This window comes from Patiria miniata, unplaced genomic scaffold (genome assembly GCF_015706575.1).
Source record: "Patiria miniata isolate m_02_andy unplaced genomic scaffold, ASM1570657v1 HiC_scaffold_8, whole genome shotgun sequence".
NCBI lineage: Eukaryota > Metazoa > Echinodermata > Asteroidea > Valvatida > Asterinidae > Patiria > Patiria miniata.
The window spans coordinates 5,780,362-5,805,156 of record NW_024037075.1 but is presented as its reverse complement, the minus strand read 5'-3'; the positions used below and the strand labels follow the sequence as shown (position 1 = coordinate 5,805,156).

General features: G+C 40.6%; 2 protein-coding genes across 2 annotated transcripts; both read right to left on the bottom strand.

Annotated features, from left to right (window-relative positions):
* Nucleotides 1–649: 649 nt before the first annotated feature.
* On the bottom strand, nt 650–9,324 carry LOC119719409 (organic cation transporter protein-like). Its single transcript, XM_038188853.1, has 9 exons — nt 8,989–9,324; nt 8,470–8,700; nt 7,226–7,422; nt 6,444–6,854; nt 5,725–5,859; nt 5,135–5,220; nt 4,673–4,793; nt 3,599–3,671; nt 650–1,123 (listed from the first exon to the last, which is right to left on the bottom strand). The coding sequence occupies exons 1-9, from the start codon at nt 9,322–9,324 to the stop codon at nt 965–967; spliced, it is 1,749 nt and encodes a 582-aa protein (XP_038044781.1). The 3' UTR covers nt 650–964.
* Nucleotides 9,325–14,421: 5,097 nt separating this feature from the next.
* Nucleotides 14,422–24,150, bottom strand: LOC119719109 (organic cation transporter protein-like). Its single transcript, XM_038188429.1, has 11 exons — nt 24,061–24,150; nt 23,682–23,721; nt 23,162–23,499; nt 22,089–22,319; nt 19,875–20,071; nt 19,106–19,519; nt 18,671–18,805; nt 18,266–18,351; nt 17,285–17,405; nt 16,498–16,570; nt 14,422–14,976 (listed from the first exon to the last, which is right to left on the bottom strand). The coding sequence occupies exons 3-11, from the start codon at nt 23,495–23,497 to the stop codon at nt 14,818–14,820; spliced, it is 1,752 nt and encodes a 583-aa protein (XP_038044357.1). The 5' UTR covers nt 23,498–23,499; nt 23,682–23,721; nt 24,061–24,150; the 3' UTR covers nt 14,422–14,817.
* Nucleotides 24,151–24,795: the final 645 nt, after the last annotated feature.

Genomic DNA, 24,795 nt, shown 5'->3' with positions numbered 1-24,795 from the left:
CATTTTAAATACAAATGAGATTTTCATCATTTGAATAAAGACAGAAACATTACTTTTATTGTTTTTATGTTAGATTGTGGGGTTTTTTTTGGGTGGGGGGGGGGGGGATATGAGGACCAAATCTCATATTTTTCAGAAATGATGATGTCGATTTTTGTCTGTTTTTCTTTCATTTATGAAGGTAGGAAAACTTCATGGTTGATTGTATTTGAAAGGTATTCATTGATGCGTATCGGTACAATGATCAGTGGAAGATTGCTTAATTTTGTGGAATTTACATGAAAATAGGCCTAAGGGTAACTATTTGCGATTGGAGTATGCAATTTATGTGAGATAGTTACTGGTCAGTAACATTCACTTTATTCTAATGTTATTTTTATGAAATGGAGCGAGCTACATTAAAAAGAAAAATACATTTTTGTCTAACTCGGTCACTTTCTTTTTGACACCCTGTATAGTTTTTGTAAAATTCAAAGGTATACGATGAATGTAGCAGATGAAGATTTGTAAATGCACAAGCAATGTCATTCGAAATAAGTAAGTTTATCAATGTCAATATCTACAATAGAACAAGCGGCAAAAAGCGATGCAGCACTTTCGACCGCACGGACCGACATATCGCAAAACAGGTGGAAGTTTTCAAACCTTGTATGAAAGGTAAAAAAAATGGCAATGATGTTTAACCTTTGTCTGATTTCACTGTTTATCTTCGATATATCTTTTAAAAATCACAACAACATAGTTCTCATCAGAAACGACAACAGAAACTACTTTTTTAATGGAAACAACTTTTGTATAGATTGTAGGAAATACAAATATAAGAAACGTTTTAATTTTTGTTTCGTTAACAGGCGTATTAAGTATTATAGTAGCCTCTTCATCTGCACAGAAGAGGTTCGTGGGAGGAAACAAAATGTTCATCTTTTTTAAGACTGATGATATCACTTTTTTTCAGAAATGAACTCTAGCGGGTGCTCTCGCTCCCTCGGGTTAGCTTATTAACGTCTTCGTACATCTCCGGTAACGGTCGGTTCTTGGTCTCTGGCAACATAAGTATGCAAATGCAGGATACCAGGGACATCAAAGCAAATATGGTCATAGGCAAGAAGCTGAACTTACTTCCCTGCATCAAAAGAAATAGGAAGGTCGGTTACCACTTGCGGTCTTGACATGCTAGGCTGCCAAACGTCATGCCTATGTTGGAGTTATAAAAGTATTGTACCGAGAGTGTTCCTTGTCGGAAGTTGTCGCAAACCGCAAGCGAGAACGGGTTTCCCAACTCAACAGCTCTTAGTTTGTTCATTAAGGCAAACAAAAAGAAACCGCTCGATCTGCCGCGCCATTGCGCATAGTGAAAAAAAAATACATTTTCCCCCCAATTTTCGATTAAAAAAAATGATTTGTCATTAAAGATTAAATACATGCACATGTAGGCCTACATGCACTTGCATACAAATATACTTGTACATGTACATGTGTGTCCCTGCACAATGCATGTCCTGTTGCATTGGTGCCCTGAGAAATTGTGCTTCATTAGCTGATACATGTAGTTGGAATAGGTATGTGTGTTGCAGTCTGGTGCTAAAGAAATGGGTGTGCATCGTCAGCATTGAAGATTTTAGAAAGAGTTCCTTCCTGGCACCACGTTTTAAAGTAAATGTTGAACTACTCAAAAGGTTTAAAAAGGAGTGACATTTTATTTTGGGGGCTATGGAGATAATCTCCAACCACCCAAACTAAATGTCTCCCCTTAAAAACCTGTTTGAATTCAAAACTCATATCTAAAAAGTATTTCGAAGCCATAATACCAACAGATAGTAAAACTGTGTAGTTTCGGACCCCGTTTCATTACGAGAACAAAAAAAGTGTGCTGGATATGCCGGCATTTCGCGAGGATCTGCCGGTATTTCGCTTACATCCATGATGGCGGCCACTTTTATCGTCGTGGGAATGCCGCATTCACACTTGTTCATTGTGCGCTATATGCATGCAGCGCTATAGCGGGCGTTACTTAATGTTCAGAGGTCATTGTCTGTAAATGGGGATGAAGTTGGAAAAGAAATGCGAATCGGAACGCTAATGCGTAGTACGGGCAAGTCGGAAGATCTAGTTTTGTTTTTGCTTTTTTTTCTTTAATGAAAAGTGAAGTTGGATTTTCAATTAATTACCTTGACCCACCCACCCACGATTTTGAGAAAAAAAAATCAAAATTTAAAAACCTTTCAAAATTTTGAATGGCCCCTATAAACACAAGTATATCCGTTGTTATGCAAAAAAATATTACAAAGTATAAATTCAGCCCGCCATGCACTGTCTTGAAGTCCTGCCAAACCCTTCCCACTTTCATTGAACAAAAGAAACCCACTTAAAGGGGCATTACTGCTTGAAATTCCCGAGAGTTTCACGCTTTGGATTGTTTAGATTATTACTAATACTATTTTAAAGGTCTGGTTGAAAGGTAACAAACCTAATGCCTTTACACCGTTCCCTGGAAAAGACGAAAACAAACCCGGTTGTTAACATCGATGGGCATTTCGTGGTATACCCATACGTATTTCAAGTCATGTCTATACTCAATGCAGTGCACACGTTGTGTATGTGGCACATAATACACACATTTAACACAAATACACAAATGATGTTTCTAACACGTCCGCAGATTGCAAACCACTGTGCGGCTGGATACAAACTAGCATTGATCGAAACGCTCGATTTTTCGGTGACAAAATTGTGACCCCCGAAATTCATTCTTGTATGGGTTCTCGCAAGAATAACACAAAAACGCCCAGTTTGTAAAGGATGGTTGTGTGGATGTTTATATTTAACTTTTACATGTTTTTTTCCATTTAGTATGTTTCGTTTATAACGCGTTATGTATCCCAATTTAGCGCATTCCTGGTGACAATGTAACTTAAAGGGAAGATACAACATTTGCAAACATCACAAAATGAAATGATCAAATTATCATGAAATACCTTACTGGATTGTTAGGGAATGACAGTCTAAAGCATCCTGTAAAATAGTGGCTCCTGGTGTGCTATCATTCTCAAGAAAAATTGTATTTTTCCAACGCTGGTCGGCCGACCAGCGTTGGAAAAAAAACTGGCTTTTTTCAAATCCTGCTTCTAATTTTTCATAATTAGTTATTCATTGTTTTCTTTGCAATTGATTGCACACCTGTGAAGGGGTACAAGCCTGCTAGACTGATTCTCTGACTTTAAAATTCCCAAAAGTCTATAAATTGCTCCGTTTCATCTTAAGTGGGGTCGGGGAACCAGACTACAAGAACATGATTGGTTTTCTTGGTTTTTCCAACATCTACAAGCCCAAAACGTGAAACAAGTCATTTTAACAATATTTGCTAAAACATACTAATCCTCCAAAACCACTTATTTCTGAAAATTGCAGCAAAAGCAAATGTTGTACATTCCCTTTAAACACTACTGATACTATTGCAATGCTTATCACGGGAACAAGTATGTTTCTAAAATACATGTAAACTTGAGTAACATTAATTTGTACTTTCCTAGTAGGCAGGATTTACGACAGCTAAGTTGGCTCATAAAACCGTTATTAATTATTTTGTCATTGCACTTACCAAATGAACAATTAATGGTGCGACTACGCCGCCAATCCTGCCGAATGCAGCAGCGCTCCCCTCGGCAATGTTTCTGCGGGTACAAACGTACGTAAAAATTATGTTAGACAAATATTGGCCTAATGTGATGTTGGAGGTAGGTGGTACAGTTCTCCTTTATATATCATTGACCGACTTTTAAAGACCATATTTGATATGTACATCTTTCTTTGTCACTCTCGTGACCATAGTACATCTAGTAGTCTATGATGTGCGTGCACATTATGCAAAACAGCACTGCGTCTTTCCTCCAGACTTTTACCATTCAGCGGGCGCCTTCTATTTTTTTTTTCTCTCGATAACTTGATGTTTAAAAATGGCAGCTATACACCAATCAATAACTTTGACTGAACGTCTGCTCTAAATGACGCCCCAACTTCAAAAGGCGGTTCAGATTGGCTGGCGCGCGGGGTCGCATAACATCTTCACGCATGGATAATATCAGACGTTTGTACTGTGGTTCTCTGCACAGGCGAACAACTGATCCGCATATACTACCATAGTAGCGGTTTGCCACAATGTGAACAACAGCAGTAGTAGGGAAAGGTGGGGGAGGGGGCAGACGACCGCTGGGGGGGGGGGGGTGTTTGTGCTGCCCACGCAGGTAAATTTATTCGTATTTCGAAACGTCGAGAACCCGTGTCACCCGATGCATGACCCCGATCGCTCCACTTCACGAAATGGTGTGAGACTTCGCGGCTTCGGCGGCGGTGTGGGTTGGTGGGTGTGCATGTGCTTACATAGCCGGCACACACAGCGGCGAAGCTGCGGTGGGGGGGGGGGGGGGGGAGAAAACACTGAGGAAAGCACAGCCATATGGGTTTCCATGATTAGCTGGAAGAACATAAAGTCCCATTTCACGCGATTTTGTGCGTATTTTTTTTAACAAAACCCTTTCTTTTTGCGAGTGGCTGTTTATCTTAATGTCCGTGGTAAGCAAATAGCGGAAATTATTGTCTAACATCAACCATTATAAAGGTTTTGAACAGCGCCCCAATGGGAAGATGGTGTCTTCATCCCATATTGCTATCTTACCTTAACACGGTCGGGAATATCTCCGCCGCGATTAGCATTGTCAGATCGTACGAGGCGCTAGAGTAAAACTTCCCAATCATTGCAATCACAACGATCAACACTGTCAAATCTGTGCCACCAGCTGCAAAGGAAATGACGTGTAGGAGGGAGTGCAGGTAATCGTGAGCACCTTTCCTTTTGGGCTTTGTACAATAAACTGAGTCTGTGGGAGTTTTCAAAACAAAATACAAGCCAAGTTGCAACAATAAACAATCATGTTTATATAATCTTGTCAGCATTCCTACGGGTCGTTATAGCTACATGAGTATATCCCGCACTTCTGGGTGTAATTCCAACAGTAAAGTAATTAAATAAATGCACTGAAACATTCTTGTACTGAAATAATTGTTACAGAAATGCAATCTGAAACGAATGTAGCTGACCATGGAATGATATAAAGAGTGTACATGTTCAAATTGGTACCTGTTTCTTCGGGCAGAAAGGCAATCATGATACACGCTGTGGCACTAGCCGCGAAAAAGGCCGCAATTGGCCACTTGCGGCCAAATCTGTTAAAAACGATAATCATAACAGTTAACACCAGTCAAAGCCATTGGCGAAAACAATTGTCATGGAGAGGGGTCGGCCCAATTTCCCCCCGAAAATTCAATTTGTCTGACGGCCGTGCTGATGATTTAATGAAACCATGTTTGCACACGGCGCGTTCAGTTCATTTGGTAAGATGCGCCGCCGCCTCCTTCCTCTCCTCCCCCTTTTATTTTGTCCAGGGAGAGGAGGGGTGCAACCCCCTCCACCGGTCACTTTGCTTCGGTATTTTGAATAATGAAAATTGATAATTCTCCCCTTGCATGAAAAGTTACTGTAGTGATGATGATAGCGGTGTGCATGTTCTGCCATAACTAACAAAATCGATATACCGGTCTGGGTAGCTAGTTATGTTGAAGTTCTGCATAGACTACACAACGTATTGGTCGCGGCGAAGGGGGTGGGGTGGGGCCTAGATTGGCCATAGTCAGTTGCCCATGTGTATAAGTTGTGTTTGAGCAAAATACCTTCTTGTTATGAAGCAGTCGTGGGTATAAACGAGAAACTCCACAAGTGACAGCAGGAAGAAGTTCAGGTACTTATTTCCCGATAAACTGGTTGTGTAGACAATTAGTCCGAAGTACATTATGTCACAAGCAAACCTTCAAGTCGAAAAGGAAGGGGTTAAAATAAACTTGCACATTTACAATTTCAGTTACAGAGTGAGCGTTAAAAAATTGTTATGGATCATCGTCGTATTTTCATTTCTTATTTTGTGTGACTACATGTACGAGACAAAAGTATAGTTTAATTTATAGCTCGCCAAAGACTTTATTCTTACAAAGGATACGTAACTTACGTATTCGTAACAGTAAAGTCCGTGACGAGCATATGGCCCTTCAGGCCGGAGTTTATCTCCAGTTTCAGTGGACTGAAACGACTGAGAATATTCCTATTCTCCCTGGATGGGATTCCAGTCCATCGCAGGTTACTCACCATGCTAATGCCGGTACCCATTAATGCTTCTCAGTGGAGAGAGGTACTAAGTGGGGGTGAAGCGCCACTGGATTCGAAACCCTTGACACGCTTGTCGTGAGTCACGAACCCTAACTATACTAGGCTACACTTCAAACCACAAAGAGTTATGTTTGATTTTGCAGTTCTGAGCAGAACCGGTGAAAACTATGGAAGTTTTTGTTGTACTAATCCAAAGCGCCCAAACCTTTACTGTACATATGGTACTCACCACAGGTACCAGATGATGCATGTGTGCTTAATGAGGACCCTTGTCTTGAAAAGATCAAGAAGTGTATACTTTCTGCCTGGACTTTCCTTGACATTGTTGTTCCCGATGTTTTCAGCATCTTCAATAATGTTACCGTTAACTTCTTCGGATACGCATACCGGCTTTCTTTCATTTGCCGCCTCATCTCGTTTTGTCGGTGAAGATATAGCTTGATTATCCTCGGGTTCCTCGGGTACCGGTCTTTCCTTAAGTGGGACGTTCTCAGTGAGAGGGACATCTTCGTGTTGGGATATGAGGAAGCCTCCTTCGTGCTTGATGTTTTTCGACTTTGCTATTTTCTTCAGAATGGCTTCTGCCTTGTGTGCCCGTCCCACTTGTACCAACCACCGAAGTGATTCGTATGAAAAAAACCTGTTACATCAGAGAACATAAACCATTCATATAGTGGTGGTCGAACAATTTACAACATTTGATACATTTATTCCAATATAATCTTTAAGCCATCGTTTCAAAACGTAGTTTCTCGGACCATCAACCATTGCACTCACATGTTAGCCATATTTGTCAGATCAATGGATGAGTTTGAAACAGGTCAACTTGTTCCTTTAACTCAAAGGTCATTGTTCGAACTCGTACCTTCGTCAAGTCGTACCTTCGCCAAGTCGTACGTTCAGTTATGGTAACTTGTACCGTCACGCAAGTCAAATCGTTGATCTTTCATCATATCAAAATACATGTATGTAGAATACTACAGGTGTATAAATCATCAGTGCAAATCTTACCAATGTAGAGGCAGAAATGGAAGACAGCCGAGAGAGATAGCAAGCTGGAAGTGTCTCCAGTTCGGAAGGAGGTATGCGATCGGAGCCACCATCACCACGCCGAGTGCCCAAAAGTTCTGACTCATCATATTGCCGATAGTCCGAGACTTGGGCGTAAACATCTCCACCAAACGGACGTAACTGACAAGAGTAGAACCCTAAATATTATCATAAGAAATAATTCGGGTAGTGTGAATGTATAACTCATAAAATTCCAGTCGTAATTTTAGGTATATTATGAGCAAGTAGGGGTGATGGTGCTATTGTTGAAAATTCCTTATTTCCGATGAATTACTTATGAATAGGCAAAACAGTGTCAGAGTGCCGAAACCTTTCAATGGTCTTCATGACTGTTACTTTTACACGATCGATTCGCATACGGCAACAGCTTGGGCAAGGCAGAATATCAACGATACGACAGTCGATACAAGCACCTATAGCTGGATATGTATTTATTCTTTAATGATGTGTTTTTGGTTGTTTGTGGTTTTATCATTATTATTAAAACTACAAATGTAGCATTAGGGAGACACGTTATCGTAATTTCTTCGACAATAGGGAGACACCGGTCATTCCACAGCCCCCCTTTAGAGGCAAAATTTTATCGTCGCAATCGGGTTATATTTGTTGCTCGTGGTCTAATTAGTAAACATACCGAAATTCGCGGGAATAAAAGGACAAGGGAATATCGGGTTAGGGCACATTTAAGTTTGAAAAATTTGCGCACAAGTCTACGGGAATGTCTCCCTGTGGTCCCATTTTCGGTAATTATTATTATTATAATTATTATTCCTACAAATGTACCATTAGGGAGACACGTTATCGTAATTTCTTTGCACAATTTATTGTCGCAATAAGGTTATATTTGTTGCTCGTACGTGGTCTAATTAGTAAACATACCGAAATTCGTGGAAAAAAAGGACAAGGGAATATTGTGTTAGGGCACATTTAAGTTTGTGCACAAGTCTATGGGGATGTCTCCCTGTTTGTTTATGTGAACAGAGGTTCGGATTAACAGATCTTTGATGACAGTTTCCATACTTTTGTTTATCCATGACAGCCCTGGTTCATATTTATCATTTCTTATCTTTTACAGTTAACTTCAAATAATGTGTTGGTACTTTTTGTGTGTCTCAGAGGATGCTTCAAAGAGGCAAAGTACATCGTTTTTTGTTTGTTCATTTTGTTTTGTTTGCCTTGCTTACCGGTAAAACCATTCCTAGTAGAAACCTGAGTGCCATCATGAGCTCCAAGTTCCAGGTGAAACTGATCGCCGTGCCGATTATACTCGTCAGGGCTAGGCAGCAGATTGCAACAGGTCGCCTGCCAACAATGTCCGACACCTGACCCGTTATGTAGCAACCGATGAGGGAACCAGCGTAGTTAAGCGATATAAGGGTACCAGCCAAAATTCCCCGCTCACACACAAGATTAAACTGTGCAGAAGAAAACGACAACTTGCAACAGTTTCCAGCAAATAAAGAAAACACTCCACTTTGTTTGTGGCGCTATTCATTGAATCGGTAGTCTGTTGAAAGGTGTAGACGCATTCACTAAGGTTACATACAGTAGTTTTGTAAGTGATGTCACCCCATCATTTGACAATGGAGCAAAAATCTGGACAACGTAGGCCGATATTCAAAATGAAAAATTTAAGTTCGGAAATGATAGAGAGGGATTTCTTATTCCGTGCCTGGCTAAGAGGAGAACCATGTTGTACTTACGTCACTATTAGTGTTTGTTTCTCCAGACATTGAACCTGGATACTCCCATCCATTCTCACATGTCGTAATATTCTCTGTCAGTGTCCCATTGAGAACACTGTACATGTGGCACCCATCGGGAACCAAGCGGCCATCTTGGTATATTAAAGGCGTTGTCTCATTAGCTGTGAAGCCAGGCGAGGGCTTGCAATAGTATTCTAGCGCCTGATCAACTGAAAGGGCGATACCGGTTACTTGTAAGGTTCCCAACGACAGTTGAAGTCCGCTAATGGTAATATTGATGACTTGCACCCAGCTGTACAGGCCAACAATCTTCAGGCTTGCATCCACGTCCATAACTGTGACAAAAATACACGGTGCCATAGCGGATATCACAATGTAACATTCGGTTTGGATTAAAAAAAAAAAGTGATTGTGTTTTGTGAAAGTATGGGTACAAGCATATGGATACAAGCTTTACTGAGTGACTTTGTGTCAAACCTCCATTCCAGAAGGGCAATAACACCTTATCTCACAGTAAGGCCATAAAAAAAAGTATCCGGTTTCTGGTATGCGCGCGTCGCCGTAGCCATGCGCGTCGGCAAAATGAAATAGTTTTTTTTTTGTCAATGAAAGATGATGTCTCAAAACCGCCAAACTCACTGGTTTGACTGGAATCCTGCTGCTGCACAATTTTAACGTGTTATTAGATGGGGTTATGATCGAGAATAAGCTTTATGTGACCTCTCTGGACTCCCATATATTTGCACTAAGTTTAGTCGGGCACCATTTGCAGTCATCAGCCGACATTTAAAGCAAAAAAAGTCAGGTAAAAAAAAAAAAAAGCCGCGTCGCCGCACCACTTTTTGGACAAGCTCCATACCAGAAACCGGAGACTTTTTTTTTTGGCCTAATACAGTTTTGCTAGCGCTGCATTTGACAGTTTTAAGCTGTCAACCCCGTCGCTGAAAATACAACCATTGGTTTATACAGCTTAGGACTTCGGACAGATCTCTGTATCTTTTGAGTCCGTTACAGTCTAGTGGTTGCGAAGGGCGATTTCTAAAGGCTGCGTAACACTTTATTTTGAATGAAACTACATGTACACAGACATGGTCACGTTGGCGGGTGAAATCTTTGAAAATTAATTGCTCCAGTTTGGAAGACCGTATCTTCATGCAACTTTCAGGATTTATTTCCCTTATAATGCTCAAAGTATGTGCCAAAAATTGGTGTGATATGTTCATTACTTTCGTTGAAATTGGAAAAATAGTCCTGGCTGCGTGCATCATTGAAAGTTGTAACACTGACGTTTGCAATAGCTGTCAATCTTTTCAAGCCTCACGAGTATTAATAAGGTTCCTATCCATAATGATGTGCAGTAATTTCTTTTTAGAAATACCTCCTTCACGAGTTATTAATTGATAGATATCAATCTCTTTGTCGGCTTCCATTGGTCGATACCGAGACCCACGCCAAAACACGCTGATTGACGCTAATTATTATGCTAATCTACAGTACCATAATTGTATGGCTTGGCCGAAATCGGTCAACTGTGGCTTGGTTCAGCAGAAATCATCGTCGAAATTTTTCATGGAGATTGTGAAATAAAAATTTTGAGAAATTCCTAGCAATTGATATTAATACAGAGAACTGGGGAAGTTTTCGAACAATTTTTTCCAGACTTGAAATTCAGCTATACCAGTAACCAGTATTGACGTTTCGGCATCGATGACGGCGATTTTTTTCACTGACATGAAGTTTAGAATTTCTTCTTCCGTTATGATTTAACTTTTCAATCATACTGTGCATATTTTACTGAGGAACATAACGTTCAAAAGGCCATGTTTTTTTTGTGGTGCATGAATTTCACTGCTCTGCTATAGCGTCTAATACGTAATCGGATAAGATTTGCTTAACAACGGCAGACGCGTTACCTTAGCAACCTCATGACTGGTTATTTCAGTTGGTATCATTTGTTTCGCAGCAATGCACTCTCGTAAACGTTGGTCCGGTTAACTTATTCTTTATGATGAGGCTTGCGGTCCGACTGATAAGGTTTGTGCACAAAACCCCAGGCGCTTGAATTTTGAGTAGAATGATTGGAAGACCAGACCGGCATTGTGCTAGTGGCATCGAGCAAGGGTATGGTTGTAGACCAGTAAATAAATTGCCATAGACACCATTGATAAATGCCCCCACTTTAGAAATTCGGGAAAAATGCTCACAACTCTCAAAGGTGTTCGAGACACACATCAAATTAAAGCTTATTACATCATCTTCAATTTCTTTTGAATTTTTTTTTTTGGTGGGGGGTGGGGGTAATCTCGTATCTTTGAGGAGAAATTTCCATCCGAAGTGAGCACCCCTTAAAATAATCCTGAAGCCCATCGCCATTTTGAGAAACGGTGCCTACACTTTTAAGGCCCCAATTTCACCCAAATTTCACTGAAACACAAGCTTACAGTCCTGTGTACGGCTTCAACCCATACCTTTTTTTGTACAAAACCTCAAGTTCATAGCCCACAATTTTCTTAAATATTGAAGAATTTGAGGACATGCAAATCTTGATTTGGCAGGCGTATGGAATTTCGGACAGATTTACTGGCCTGCAACGATAATGGCCACGCATGCGTGCAGCTAAATTTACAAATGGCATCCCTACATTTTCTCGGGCAAATAGGACCCATTTTCCACCGTAAATTTATAAATTCTGCCATCAGATAATATCCCAAAATCTAGAGAGTTGATCCTTGGCTATATTTGCTCAATTCCACCAATTTTAAACCAGACTTTTGATTCAAATGAGCTCGCGTAGTATATATTTTGTGAACCCTCATCAATCGCGAATTTATTGCGCCCGGTGTGCGCCATTCGGATATATCGTCTTTCTAGCTCTGGCAAATAATGTGTTAGTAATGCTACTGAATTACGCACACTGTTTAACAGACCACCAAACACGAACAAATATATATCGAATTAAGTGAGGCGGGTACAATGTACAAACAAAATCACTTACGTCTTCATGAAAAAAGAAAAAACTATATAAAGTTATCGATACTATGCAGACAATTTACAGTTTTACTTCGTAGCTTTTATTACCTTTCAGGCTCGTTTTTTCAATGTGGAACAGTACCGCTAGCATCAGCACGTTTAAGAAGTGAAGTTGAACAGATACACTGTTGCATTTTGCATTAAAATGCACAGTAGTTAACGTACTCGAACTTTACACCTGGGACCGAAGTCAAAGCAGGGTCAATTGTTTGTCACATATGTAATATGTCTGATTATTTTCTATGACACTAGCTTATGAAAATGTGACATTGCAACTGTACGTGTTCAAGAACACTTCTAAATGGACTCAAACTGTACTGCAATTGTCAAACAAACAGCGTGCTGATCTCGGCACCAGATTGACCCGTCTTCAATTGTGCAAGACATAATAAGATAAGATTCAGCAAACAGCATGAAGATATAACAACAATGAAAGCCTCTGTTCCAATGGATATTGACCTATTTTTTTAGAACCATAGCTGGGTTTTTTTTTGGGTAGAGGTATCCAGGGGCGTAGCGAAACCGATTTGTTTTTGGGGTGTGTTCCCTCAAATTTACTGACTTACTCTCCGTGCTGGGACTGCTTATAGCCAGCATTGTTCCAATTGCTAATCTCTCCAAATGAAACTGATCACTGGTTTCATATTAACACGTCAATACACCGCTGAAGGATGACGCTTTGGTCTTTGTCTGTTAATTAGGTTTTTTTTTACATTTCATTAATTAAAGACATAATAAGATCGTTTGCATTTATCCCAAAAATACCCTGCCGAATTAGTATCAGAAAGCTTACCTTTCTTGGAATAAAGATCGAACTGGTACTAGACACCGTGCGAAATTAGTTTGTTCGGCATGCTGTTATTCAGAAAAAAAATTAACGTGATTTCAAACGATCTGTCTATTGATTTAGCCTATTTAAAAAAATAAATAATGCGGCGCTCTACAATCCTATAACCTTGATTCAAGTCGCCTGAAAAAAATTGGGTACTCTGTACTATTGTGTAAATAAAATATTCGCAACCGGGGCGGGACCACGGATATACACCCCTCCCTCCCCCCCCCCCTTTACTGGGAAAATGCCCCTTTTTGTGATGCCCCCCCCCCCCCCCCAGTTTGAAAACCGTTTCATCGCCGCTGCCGACAAACACGCTTTGTGCCATTTCATTGATAGGCCAAAATGAGACCACTGATTAAATAAGCTCCAAGTACTCAGGTGTTTTTCTCAAGAAAGCGTCAGCTTGTACCGCATCAAGAGCATCGACGACATTCCTTATGACGTTACACCATTGTTCGGCTAAACAGATATGGTGGAAATAAAGGAAGGGAACGAACTGGGTACAATGCATACCTTGGCCAGGTGCATGCTCTGAACATTTTCTTCTCTGTTCATGGCTTTTAGCAGGATCGTTTGACACTGTTGGAATGCCTAAGCAAACGAGGTATAAGCAAAATATTTACCAATGCATTTTCACATCAAAAGGGGTATGGGTTACCTTGGCCCTTTCACAAGTCAAAAATCTCCGTATTGTGCACGGGTCGAACAGGGAGGTTTCAAGCAACACTTTTCACACTATAAACAATACAACATGGCTCACGCATGGGTACGGCTCTTTACCCAGGTAAAACCTACCCTAGTCAGTACCAGGATCATTGAGAGGCTCTATCCAGGTAGAAATCGGTAGCTAACCTGGTTATAAAACAATTGGTATAGTGTGAACAATCTCCGTGTTGCGCTTGACTCCTCCCCATCACTGTAGAGAGCAAACAACAAACAACTGTATATATATGCGAGGACAAAGGTTGCATTACGCGGGGATAAAGGTTAAATTTGTATATCAAAAACGGTTTTTGTTTCTCCATTGCAGCAACGGTAGCTTTGCAGCGATGGAAGCCGAAAATCGAAATACCCTGCACCGTCTGCGTGGGGTTTTTTTTGGCAACATACATCGCATTTTAACCAATCACATCACGCACCCCTAACATGAATATTTATCACGCTGTGTGGATGCAAAACACTTCGGTTCTCGTAGTGTTTTCCCTTCAATAAAACTTATCCTAACCAACAAAAATATTTGATGAAAATGGACATGGGTTCGAACCACGGATCTTGCGATCCATATCACTATCCACCAGGCCACCGTGGCAGCTCGACGAAAGCTATGCTTTGAAATGCTTTAGTGTACAAAATGACTGAGTAATAGCAATGATGTGACGTCATAGTTGTTTTCTTATGAATTACAACGAACTAGCTGAATACAGGCGCGGTTCCACAGGGGTGGGGGGGGGGCTAAAATTGCATTAGCAAATGTTAGAAGGTGACGTCACATGCGAAACGCGGTTTCCCACTAATTTGTACACTATAAGGTAATACCTGAACAAACTTTGAACACGTGTTCTGAGTCCTTGTTCACAAAGTGCATGAACATTATTTATTGTATATGTTACATTCAATTATATTAATGTTACATTTAACCATTTTTATACTGCAAGACATATTCATTGATTGAAGCCGTTAAAACAAAATCAAAGTTAGTAATAAAAAAAACAATTGTCCAGAAAGTTTAATGTTCATTAAATCAAAGCTTACATTTGTGAATTGTATGCCTATGGTAATGCCCAGTATCCTTTTTCTTTAAGACCCACCGTACGTGTACTAGGCGTTTTGAACCCCGAAAGAGAGAAGGGCGTCCCTGACATCGTTGCGTCGTGATTAAGTTGTGACGACTACCTGACCTACGATCTATGATAAGAGAGGCTAGCGGGATCGTCATGTCAGGGAACCAGACTAAGGGTCCCTCAGAGGGAGCCCTTTGTACTCCCTGTGAGTTTACTGCCGTCTTCATACGTCTCTGGCAACGGTCGGTTTGTGGTCTCAGGCAGCAAAAGTACGCTCAGGCAGGCTACCAGCGACAACGAAGCAAACATGGTCATTGGTAAGAAGCTCGCCACGTCCTTCTGTACACAAAAAGAAAAACAGGGTAAGTGGTTGCACAGAAAATTATATACAGGGTGATTTTTAAAAAAAATGCAACCCTAAAACATTTGCCTTAAAAAAGGTGATTGGTGTATGTTTATGTTTATGTTATCAGATGAAAGCTGATAGCTTTATCTTCCCAATACCGAAAAATCATGAAATTAGCACTTTGGGTTGATGAGAAAATGCCGATTATATAAAATTAGTAATATTTCATCCTATACACAAAAATTACCACACTGTGCCTTTGTGTGCATGTCCAAATCCTTACAAACAACATGGCACATAATATGACCAGAGTACTAATGAATTTGAAGGCATTACCTTTTATTTTCCACCTGAACAGGTATCTCATTCTTTTTAGTCCCACTTTAAACCCTTCAGTATCATCAATGTCAAAATACTAAAGACATTGCACGCATGAAGGATAATTGCACAGTAGGCAAACAGTAAAATGTTTTGTTTAAAGTACTTGTGTACAGGATGAAAAACGCTGCATTTTCTGCAAAGTTGCATTTTCTCAGCAACGCAAAGTTCTATTTTCATGATTTTTTTTTCTGTATTTGAAAGAAAAGCCCTCCGCTTAAATCTAATACACAAAGCATAAAATTCCACTGATCCTTTTTTTTAAAGGCAAATGTTTTAGGGTTGGATTATTCGGGGTCGCACTGTTGATTCAGAATGACTAGTCACTGGAAGCTTCCATTCGTGCATCATTCTGGTGTACACAATGGGAACAATTTAGTCCATTCAATGGCGTTTATGGTTTAATCCTATACGGTATCACTGCCTTACGTAGACTTACATGATACAAGGCCTCGTGTAGGCAAGGAGAGTGCTACGGCTCAACCGCCCCTGCGGCTGCGCCAAACAACGGGGCCCCTCCCCGAGTAGCAGGACCGAGCGGGACCATACCGTAAGGTCGCTCAGCCGAAGCTGGCGGACCCACCTTCGCAGGTATGCAACATCCCCCCCCCGGGGGGGGCTGGCATGCTTAGCCCATGCTTTAGTCCCCTAAACCTATTTCCTCATAAAACTGTTAAATACAAAGATGGAGCCCTTGATGGCATTCTGTGCTAGGATACTAAGTTGGTTCCTACTCAGCTTAAGGCCGCAATACGTGGTCTTGCTGGTGAGTAACGCACCTCTCGCACCGAATGGAATACCCTCAACTGAGGTGGACGTTACGCCACAGCGGTTCTTGATAGCTGCTGAGATAGGGCCAGTGTTATACTTAGTACACTTACTGGTCTCGGAATCCCTCAAGGTGTGTTTAAGTGACATTGAGTCAGTGAGTCAGTCAATGAGGTCAAAAAGAGGACACTAGTCTGGCCCCTTTGGTACTGGCAAGAATAGGGCTAGTTACCGTCGTTACTTATCCTGTTTAGAATCCTAACATTATCTATGGACACATTTAAATGTTGATACCTTGAATGTAAGTTAAAATATACTGATTTAGTAACCTATTCTTTTTTTATTCAAATTTCTTAGGTCAAACCTACCAAATAGATAATAAACGGTGCGACAATGGAGCCAACCCTGCCGACTGTAACCGCACTGCCTTGCCCAACATTTCTGGAAAGGCATGAACAAATAAATAGATTTTAGTACATTTTCAAACAATCAACACTCAATTCAAAGGTAGTTTATGATTATATAGCTCCCCTATAGGCGTAGCCACGTGAGCCTGGACAATGTTGGTTCAACCTGTTAAATCATAAATCAACTCATCGTAAATACATTTTATCGAGCACCATGAACGTCTAACATTAAGGGAATACATGTGTGTTTGGGAGGTATTAAAAACTCTGTTTAAGACCGGTTGGAGTCTGGAAGGGTAATTATCAGCACTTCAGACTTCATCCAGTCTTAAACAGAGTGTTTAATACCGACCAAACACACATTTATTCCTTTCATAAATACCTTTTCGGTAAAAAAAAAAATGTTTCGGCCTAAAAATCAAAACAGGTTAAAACTTAGACGTTGCCAACCATTTTGTTCAACAATTTACTTCATATTGTATGGGCTGGTGTAGTGTGAATTTCGGGCCATGAAATACTGATTCACTGGTAGTATTGCACATTCGTGAGGAAAGTGAACTTTCAACCAATGAAACGTTAAAAGGCACCGGATTTCATGGGAGTCCAAATTTCATGTGACACTGCAAAAGTATTTAAGACCAGCCAGCAATGTCTTTATCATCCGTTTAAGACCGGCCACGTGACAGGCTCTCGACCAAGAGGAATGGGTAAACTGAATTAGGTATTTTAACTATATTTATGAATATACCTTAACACGGTGGGAAATACCTCCGCCCCTACAAGCATTGTCAGCTCGTACGCGGCATTGACGTAAAACTTCCCGATCATTGCTACGACAACGATCAACACCGTCAGATCCGTGCCATCAGCTGAAAAAGGTATAAGAAAGAGGGCCTGCATGATGAATGTGTCATTTACACTTTCTGCAAACAAAAATGGTCTAGAGTGGATTGATTGACAGATATTTTGGTGCTAATTTGTCTGTTTAGATTTAACGACAAATACTTTCATCCACACAAGCTCAATAGCCCTTGTAAAAAAAACGAATAGAAAATTGAGTTGCTGTGTCAACTGGTGCATAATATTATTTCGCTTACAAATAAGATCCATCATCAAACGGATCATTTATACGTCATAGGTGATCCAATGACTAATTGTAGCGCTCCGTACGTAATCCAAACAGCCAGGGTAATATCAACTTTCCGTCACGTTTAAGTTAACAAACGTGTTCCGGCAATGTGTCATTTTTTTTTTTTAAAGGTACAACTTCACAATCTCCTGTCAATAAGCCATTTACGAGCTAAAATAATTTGAATAAAATCTGGAACGCTGACTTAATCTAATGCTTTGCACGTTTTAACTTTGCATTCTCCCGACCAAAGAGACTGGTACTATATCACGTGACTCGGGGCAAACCTTGTGCAAGCAACCCAAGCTCCAGCATGGTCTGGTGTCTTTGTGCCATTCTCACCCATTTTGAACAATGTATTGGTGCTGAGCGTCTCTTACGTAACTATACAAGAGCTTGCCCCAAATCATGTGATTTGCAACAGTGTCTTAGCTCTGGGAAATTCAAAGTTAAAATGTACCATGCATTCTGAGCAAGTCAGTGTACCACATATTTTTTCCAAATGTTTATTCAAAGGGTATAGTTTAATCGTAAATGGCTAATTGTAACAGCTTAATCGAGTTGTTATAACAAAGAAATTCGAACTGAGAATCAGCTTACCTGTTTTCTCGGGCAGAAAGCCTATCAAGATGCACAGCACGGCGCTTGCCAGAAAGAAGAACGCAATAGGCCTTCTGCGACCAAACCTGTCAAAAAGACAGGAGTATGAATACGATTAGTTGAATCAAATGACCATCTGAAATACCAACAAAACCTTAGCGCCGATTGACCACAATAGTTTTTAATAAGCCTCTGTACTGATGACGTCACACATCGTTTACTTGTGCGCTTTTCTATGGGGCTACAAAACCGTCTTCCCCAGCAGGCTCCTATAAGAAAGCACACATGTAAAGAGTCATCTTATTATTTGGTAACGTTGCTATCGTTTGTAATGGTGGCAACGATTTTGATAGTAGGGATTGAAAGTAATGATGATTGTATTTTGCAATTGGCATGGATATATACCTCCTTACGACGAAGTAATCATGGCAATATACAGGTGCCTCCACGAGGGCCAACAGGAAAAAGTTCAGGTACTTGTTCCCCGTCAAACTCGTTGCATAGACAAGAAGTCCGAAGTACATAATGCATACAGAAAACCTAGAAATAAGAAAAATGTAGAAGGGTATGCACCAATTGCTTTGAAAGAATTAATTGTACTAAGACTAATCGTGTTGTTCATTTTGAATTTTAATTTTTATTTTATATTTAAAGAGAACTGTAGTGTATTCAAAACTGCCGGTCGATCATTTTCTAAGAATTGGTGCCAACTCGTACCCGAGTAAACTCGTACCAGGCTCCACTTTTACTGGGGTCAACTCGAGTTGACTCGAAGACGAGTTTACTCGGTAACAAGTTAACTCGGGTATGAGTTGACCCGTCATCTTTTCAAAAACTCACCACATGTAGTAGACGATGGTTGTGTGCTTGATGAGGGCCCTTGTTTTGAAAAGATCGAGAATATTGTACCTTCTGTCTGGCTTTTCTAGGACCGTCCTTTTCCCACCCTTGTCTTCAACATCGCTTGTAACTTTCTCTCTCCAAAGTCCGGTTGTCGGTCCATTCTGCGTCTTTCCTTCTTGTCCTGACACAAACGGAGCTGACTCGTTACCATTTACTTGTTCGGATACGTTGTCCGGAGTTTCCTCGTCTGGGCTACGCAATGCGAGTGGTACATCATCTTTGCTTACATGTAAGAGGAAACGCCCTTCGTGCTTTACGTTCTTCGATTTGGCGATTTTCTGTAAGATATCTTCCGCTTCGTCCAGACGGCCCTTTTGCACCAGCCAGCGAAGCGCCTCGTAAGAAAAGAACCTAAGTATAGAGTAACAGTTCAAAGGTATAACTGTAGATGTTTACGGCCCTGTTTGGTCCTATCAGTAATATTATTACTGCAACTATCTTCATGTTTTGAAGAGGTCTCCCATTACCAGGACAAAAGGCAAAAGGAATGGAAGAAGAAAAACAAATATCGCAATATTATATATTGTGGGACTTATAATTCACAACATACACCTGTCGTTTTGCTCTTACAGAGAGCGGCAGACTTGCATTCTAGGAATCGTGACATCATTTGGAGGTGCTGAGTGCAGATCATTTATCAGAAAGCAGTTTTACGGTTTTTTTCAAAGCCCTGTCTTTAAATTACATAACTCATCGGGTATATTACCAATGCAGGGGCAGGAGTGGGAGACAACCGAGGGATACAGCAAGTTGAAAGTGTCTCCAGTTTGGAAGGAGGACTGCAATGGGTGCAACCATCACCAACCCGAATGTGGCGAAGTAATGATTCGTCATGCTGCCTACAAGACGCGTCTTTGGCGTGAACATCTCGACGCAGCGATTGTAGCCAATTATTGTGTTTCCCTGAGGATTGCCATTGAAATAAACAGTATTCCTTATGATGAAGTTATTTTTAGCTAATACTATAAGAGGTTAAATTAAACACTAACATCCTTTTTTTGTTTTATATATTCATAATTTTTTTTTGTTTAAATGTGGTTGAAATACTTTTTGTATTCAGAAACAGCAAATGTAGTTATACCTCTGTCTTGAATACTGTATTATCATTTGCCTAGAACGATTACGTGTTAGGTTTATAAAAAACCGTGGCACACTCCCTGTGGGATACCACGTTAACCTTTTGGCTCCCAGGAGAATAAAGTACTGAATGATGAGTCTCCGGTACCAGGAGCATTTGGAAAATTTTCATTGTGTAGCGCCCTCGTTACTTGCATGGAGGACAGAGCCCAGTGCTTGCCCAGCAAATGTAAACAAGTAAACCGCCTGCATGTTTATTACCCTTGATGTGTTTACCAAGAATATGTAACCGGACACGCGCAAATACAACCTATGTATTTATGAACTAGTTCAAGCCCCCCCCCCCCTCCCCGTTCAATAATGTTGGAAATCGGGCGTGCAGGCAAACTGGCCAATTCCCCTAGCAACATTGCATGTGGGGGCGGGAGGAATAATGTTTATATTCACACAGTTGAGTAGTCTGTTTGATAATGCTTCAACCATGGAGTTAGATACACGTACATTGCATGATGAGAGACATTTCGCCGAGAGGGGGCGTTATTTACATTTTTGCAAAATGCAGAATAGCTTGGTGCCAAAAGGAAGTAGTGGCGTTCGACTTTTGGTGCCAAAATGGAGCTCGTGGGAGTGAGAGGGTTAAGTGATATCCCACAGGGAATGTGCTAGACTGTACGTACGGTACGTACGGTACGTAGGCCTACTATGTGAAACGCTTGGGTAGTTGGTACCCTCGCTCATTTCACCCGTGTGTTCACGCATGAGTGGGAGCAGCGAACTAGCAGACGATCAGCTGTTTCGAGCACGCGACATGCTTCGCTCGTAACATCCGCCGTGCAAACAGGAAGCTGGGACAGGCTGCTGAATTTGAGCTCTGATTTGATAGCTTTTGCGCGACATGTGATCTGCTAGTCATTACGGCCACGACCCTGCAAGGTTTTAACGGCCGTTAAGACCGAGTCATCACTCTTTTTTTCCCATTCAGGAAGATTTTTTTTTTCGTTGAAAAGCGTAATAATGTAGGAAAATGTGTGAAACTTATCTTTTTTGTACATTTTCAATTCCCGTCACTTTCTCAGGGTCCGTTTCGAATTAACGATTGGTCAAATTGCATATTTCAAGACATAATTTGTCCATATGGTCTGCAACGAAAAGAAATCACATCCGGTATGGACTTTGCATTTCTATGGGCATTAAGTTTTCGGATAGCATTTGCGCGCATTGGCAAACTGCGGTCTTAAGCAGCTGCAGCCAGATGTGTCTATACATAGGTCATAATAAGTTACCCAGAATACCGCCCCACTTCCTTCAAAAGATTCTGTGAAGCTCATCAGCGTGTCCCAGCGGCCTGTTTGCAGAGCGGGGGGGGGGGGGGGGCGTTACGAGTGAAGCGACATGCATGCATGTGAATTGACGTTCATTTGTCAAGAATGTGTTAAATATGCTGTTTGTTTTCGTGGTTTTTATATCAAAATTTTAAGAATCCAAGGCAGAGGTATAACGAAACAAATGTCGACTTCGCCTCGGGTGCTATGCGCCCCTCTGGTGTTCAAAACGTCATATCCTACATCACTGCAGTCAACACATTTTAGACCTAAATGAGTTCATGACTTTTGCGTGTGCTATTCATGCGTGGGTACTTAGAGGACGCTATTTAACCGTGAAACAAAAGATCACTTGATTTTGTTTTTCAAAATTAGTAGCTGCAATGAACAAACTGTGGCTCTCATTTTAAGAAAAGCTGTTTTCATTTCTTGTGGTTGCCTATACCCGAATTTTACAGCATGTAGTAAAATATCTATGGTTCCGTATCTTCTTTTTCTAAATATTTTTCTCCAGCTTTTACCGGTAAAACTATTCCAAGTAGAAACCTGAGTGCCATCATGAGCTCCAAGTTCCAGGTGAAACTGATCGCCGCGCCGATTATACTCGTCAGGGCTAGGCAGCTGACCGCAACAGGTCGTCTACCAAAAATGTCCGCCGCCTGACCCGTCACATAAGCACCAACGAGGGTACCAGCGAAGTGAAGAGACATCAGGGTACTGGCTAAAATGCTCCGATCGCACACGAGATCAAGCTGATGAGATAATAAAGTTCCAAGCCTTTCAACAATACATTCATCCTATATGTTTCATAATCGGTTAGCCTTTGTAATGGATTGCTAAGTCTTCGTCAAAATGTCCCGTTTTATGTTCAACCACATCGTCAATTAAAGGGAAGATACAACATTTGCAAACATCAAAAAACGAAATGATCAAAATATCACGAAATACCTTACTGAATTGCTAGGGATTGACAGTCTAAAGCATCTTGTGAAATGGTGGTTCCTGGTGTGATGACATTTTTTAGAAAAAGTGTATTTTTTTCCAACGCTGGTCGGCCGACCAGCGTTGGAGAAAACTGGATTTTTTTCAAAAACTGCTCCTAATTTAGTTATTCCGCATTTTCTTTGCAATTGATAACACACTTGGGAAGGGGTACAAGCCTGCTAGACTGATTATTTGACCTTACAATTCCCTAAAGTCTTTACATTTCTCGTTTCATCTTAAGTAGGGACAGGGAACCAGACTTCAAGAACACGATTTGTTGTCTTGGTTTTTCCAGCATATACAAGCCCAAAACGTGAAACAAGTCAGTTTAACAATATTTGCTATAACATACTTATCCTCCAAATCGATTTATTTCTGAAAAATGCGGCAAAAGCAAATGTTGTAAATTCCCTTTAATTTTAATTCTTTTAATACAAGTCAGGTAACAGTAAGGGACAATCTGACCTATTTGATAATTACAGTTACCATTGTGATTATCAATTATGTCCGCACAAACCAGATTGTGGCCAATCGTTGACACTGTACGATTCGTTTTAAAGGCAGAAGGGTTGTATGAAGCTGGTGAGCATTATAAACCAAATTAACTTACGTCAGTCAAAACGTTAGTCTCTCCGTGGTCTGCGCCCGGGTACACCCATCCATTCTGACAGTTTGTTATATTCTCTGTCAGTGACCCATTACGGACATCGAACATGTGACAACTGTCGGGGACCTGGCGGCCATTTTTGTCCACAAAAGGCGTCGTCTGATTGGCCGTAAAGCCGGGTGAAGGCTTGCAGTAGTGCTCCACTGATTGGTCGATTGTGATAGCCACTGAGGTGAGTTGTATGATACCAAGCGACACTGAGAGGCTAAAGATAACAAAATTGTGGACCTGCACCCGACTGTATAGACCAACAACCTCCAGGATTGAATCCACGTCCATATCTACAAATAAGAAACAATATCCTTTCAGAGATATGATAGATACAATACGAGGTCACCAACTGCAATGGGTAAACAATGGAAGGGATCGTAGGACTGAACAACTCCAAACTTAATTGCTTCAATTAAAAACCACATTAGTTATGATCTCGTATGACAAAAACGTTATTTTTCCAGAAACTTGCCCGACAAACTGACGCTGCTTCTGTGGGGATGTACATGCACCTACAAAAAACCACAAGATTGGTCAAAAAGTACAGAATGGTTAATATCACAGCAAAAACTTCATATGCAATCTTTACTAAGTATACATACTTCATGTATCATGTACGCAGCCGAACATTACAGCCAAACTTCAACGAAAATGACCTCGAATTATACTTCGTATGTATATCCACAGTGTATTCTGCGTATGGGCTCACTTTTGTCAGACTAGTGTTCAGTCTAGCAAAGTACAGGTCAGGTCAATTCGCAGGAAGTCCATGAACTGTGAACCAACAGCTGAAGTGATGAAACCTTATGGTACGTAAAGAGAGAATAATAATAAAGACTAAGGACACTCACCTTACTTGAAGCTTACTTCTCCAAACCGATTTTGTCAAACACAAAAAGTATGTAGGTTTATGTAACAAGAGATAACTTAACGAAACTCACCTGCATTCATGGACAGAATATACTTTGGACTCTTTGCATGGACTTTAAACTTTTATTGTCTGACTAAAGTACACAGCGTGTTTTTTTTTCATTGACCAGTAGATTTGTCTCCAGTGTTTGCATCGCATTCGGTTGTCTGTTGTTTTGCGGAGGGTTGTGTTCCACTTACTTCTTTGATGTTGGTAGTAAATGTATGTCCCTGCACCAACATTTGTAGTTGATTTGTTTAATGGGCTGGTAAGTTTTAAACGGCGCAAAATACGACACATTTTTCACTGTTCAACTTTTTTTTTATCAAAGGCTATTTTTTTTGGTATCATGCTTACACGATGCTTAGAACGGCAAGCTATTTTTGGACATGTAGAACGGTGTTTATTGTCAATTTCATATATTCTTGCCTGGGTACACTTTCCGGACGCTTGATGAGGATGATGTTGTTGTTTGGTATCTACCTCCGTAATTTGGTTTTTGTTTTTGTTGTTTTATTTTTGGTTATTGCTTTAAAATCACATACGCTATCACTTCATCAGTGCAGTGGGAATATTGTTTGTCTTTAAGCCAAGTCTTAAGTACTAACAGTTTAAATCCCATTACTTTCTATATTGTCATAGATTACTCAGAGTTTGTTGACAGCGACTGCGCGCT

Bases quoted from the DNA above. Each gene is read 5' to 3' on its own strand.
- LOC119719109 (XM_038188429.1), bottom strand. From the start codon at position 23,497: ATGGACGTGGATTCAATCCTGGAGGTTGTTGGTCTATACAGTCGGGTG. The intron at 17,406-18,265 runs GTAAGCTGATTC...TACCTTTTTCAG, and splicing joins CTTTCTGCCCGAGAAAACAG to CTGATGGCACGGATCTGACG. The intron at 16,571-17,284 runs GTATATTCATAA...ATGCCTTTCCAG, and splicing joins GTATTTCCCACCGTGTTAAG to AAATGTTGGGCAAGGCAGTG.
- LOC119719409 (XM_038188853.1), bottom strand. From the start codon at position 9,324: ATGGACGTGGATGCAAGCCTGAAGATTGTTGGCCTGTACAGCTGGGTG. The intron at 3,672-4,672 runs GTAAGATAGCAA...TTGTACCCGCAG, and splicing joins ATATTCCCGACCGTGTTAAG to AAACATTGCCGAGGGGAGCG. The intron at 1,124-3,598 runs GTAAGTGCAATG...CTTTTGATGCAG, and splicing joins CACCATTAATTGTTCATTTG to GGAAGTAAGTTCAGCTTCTT.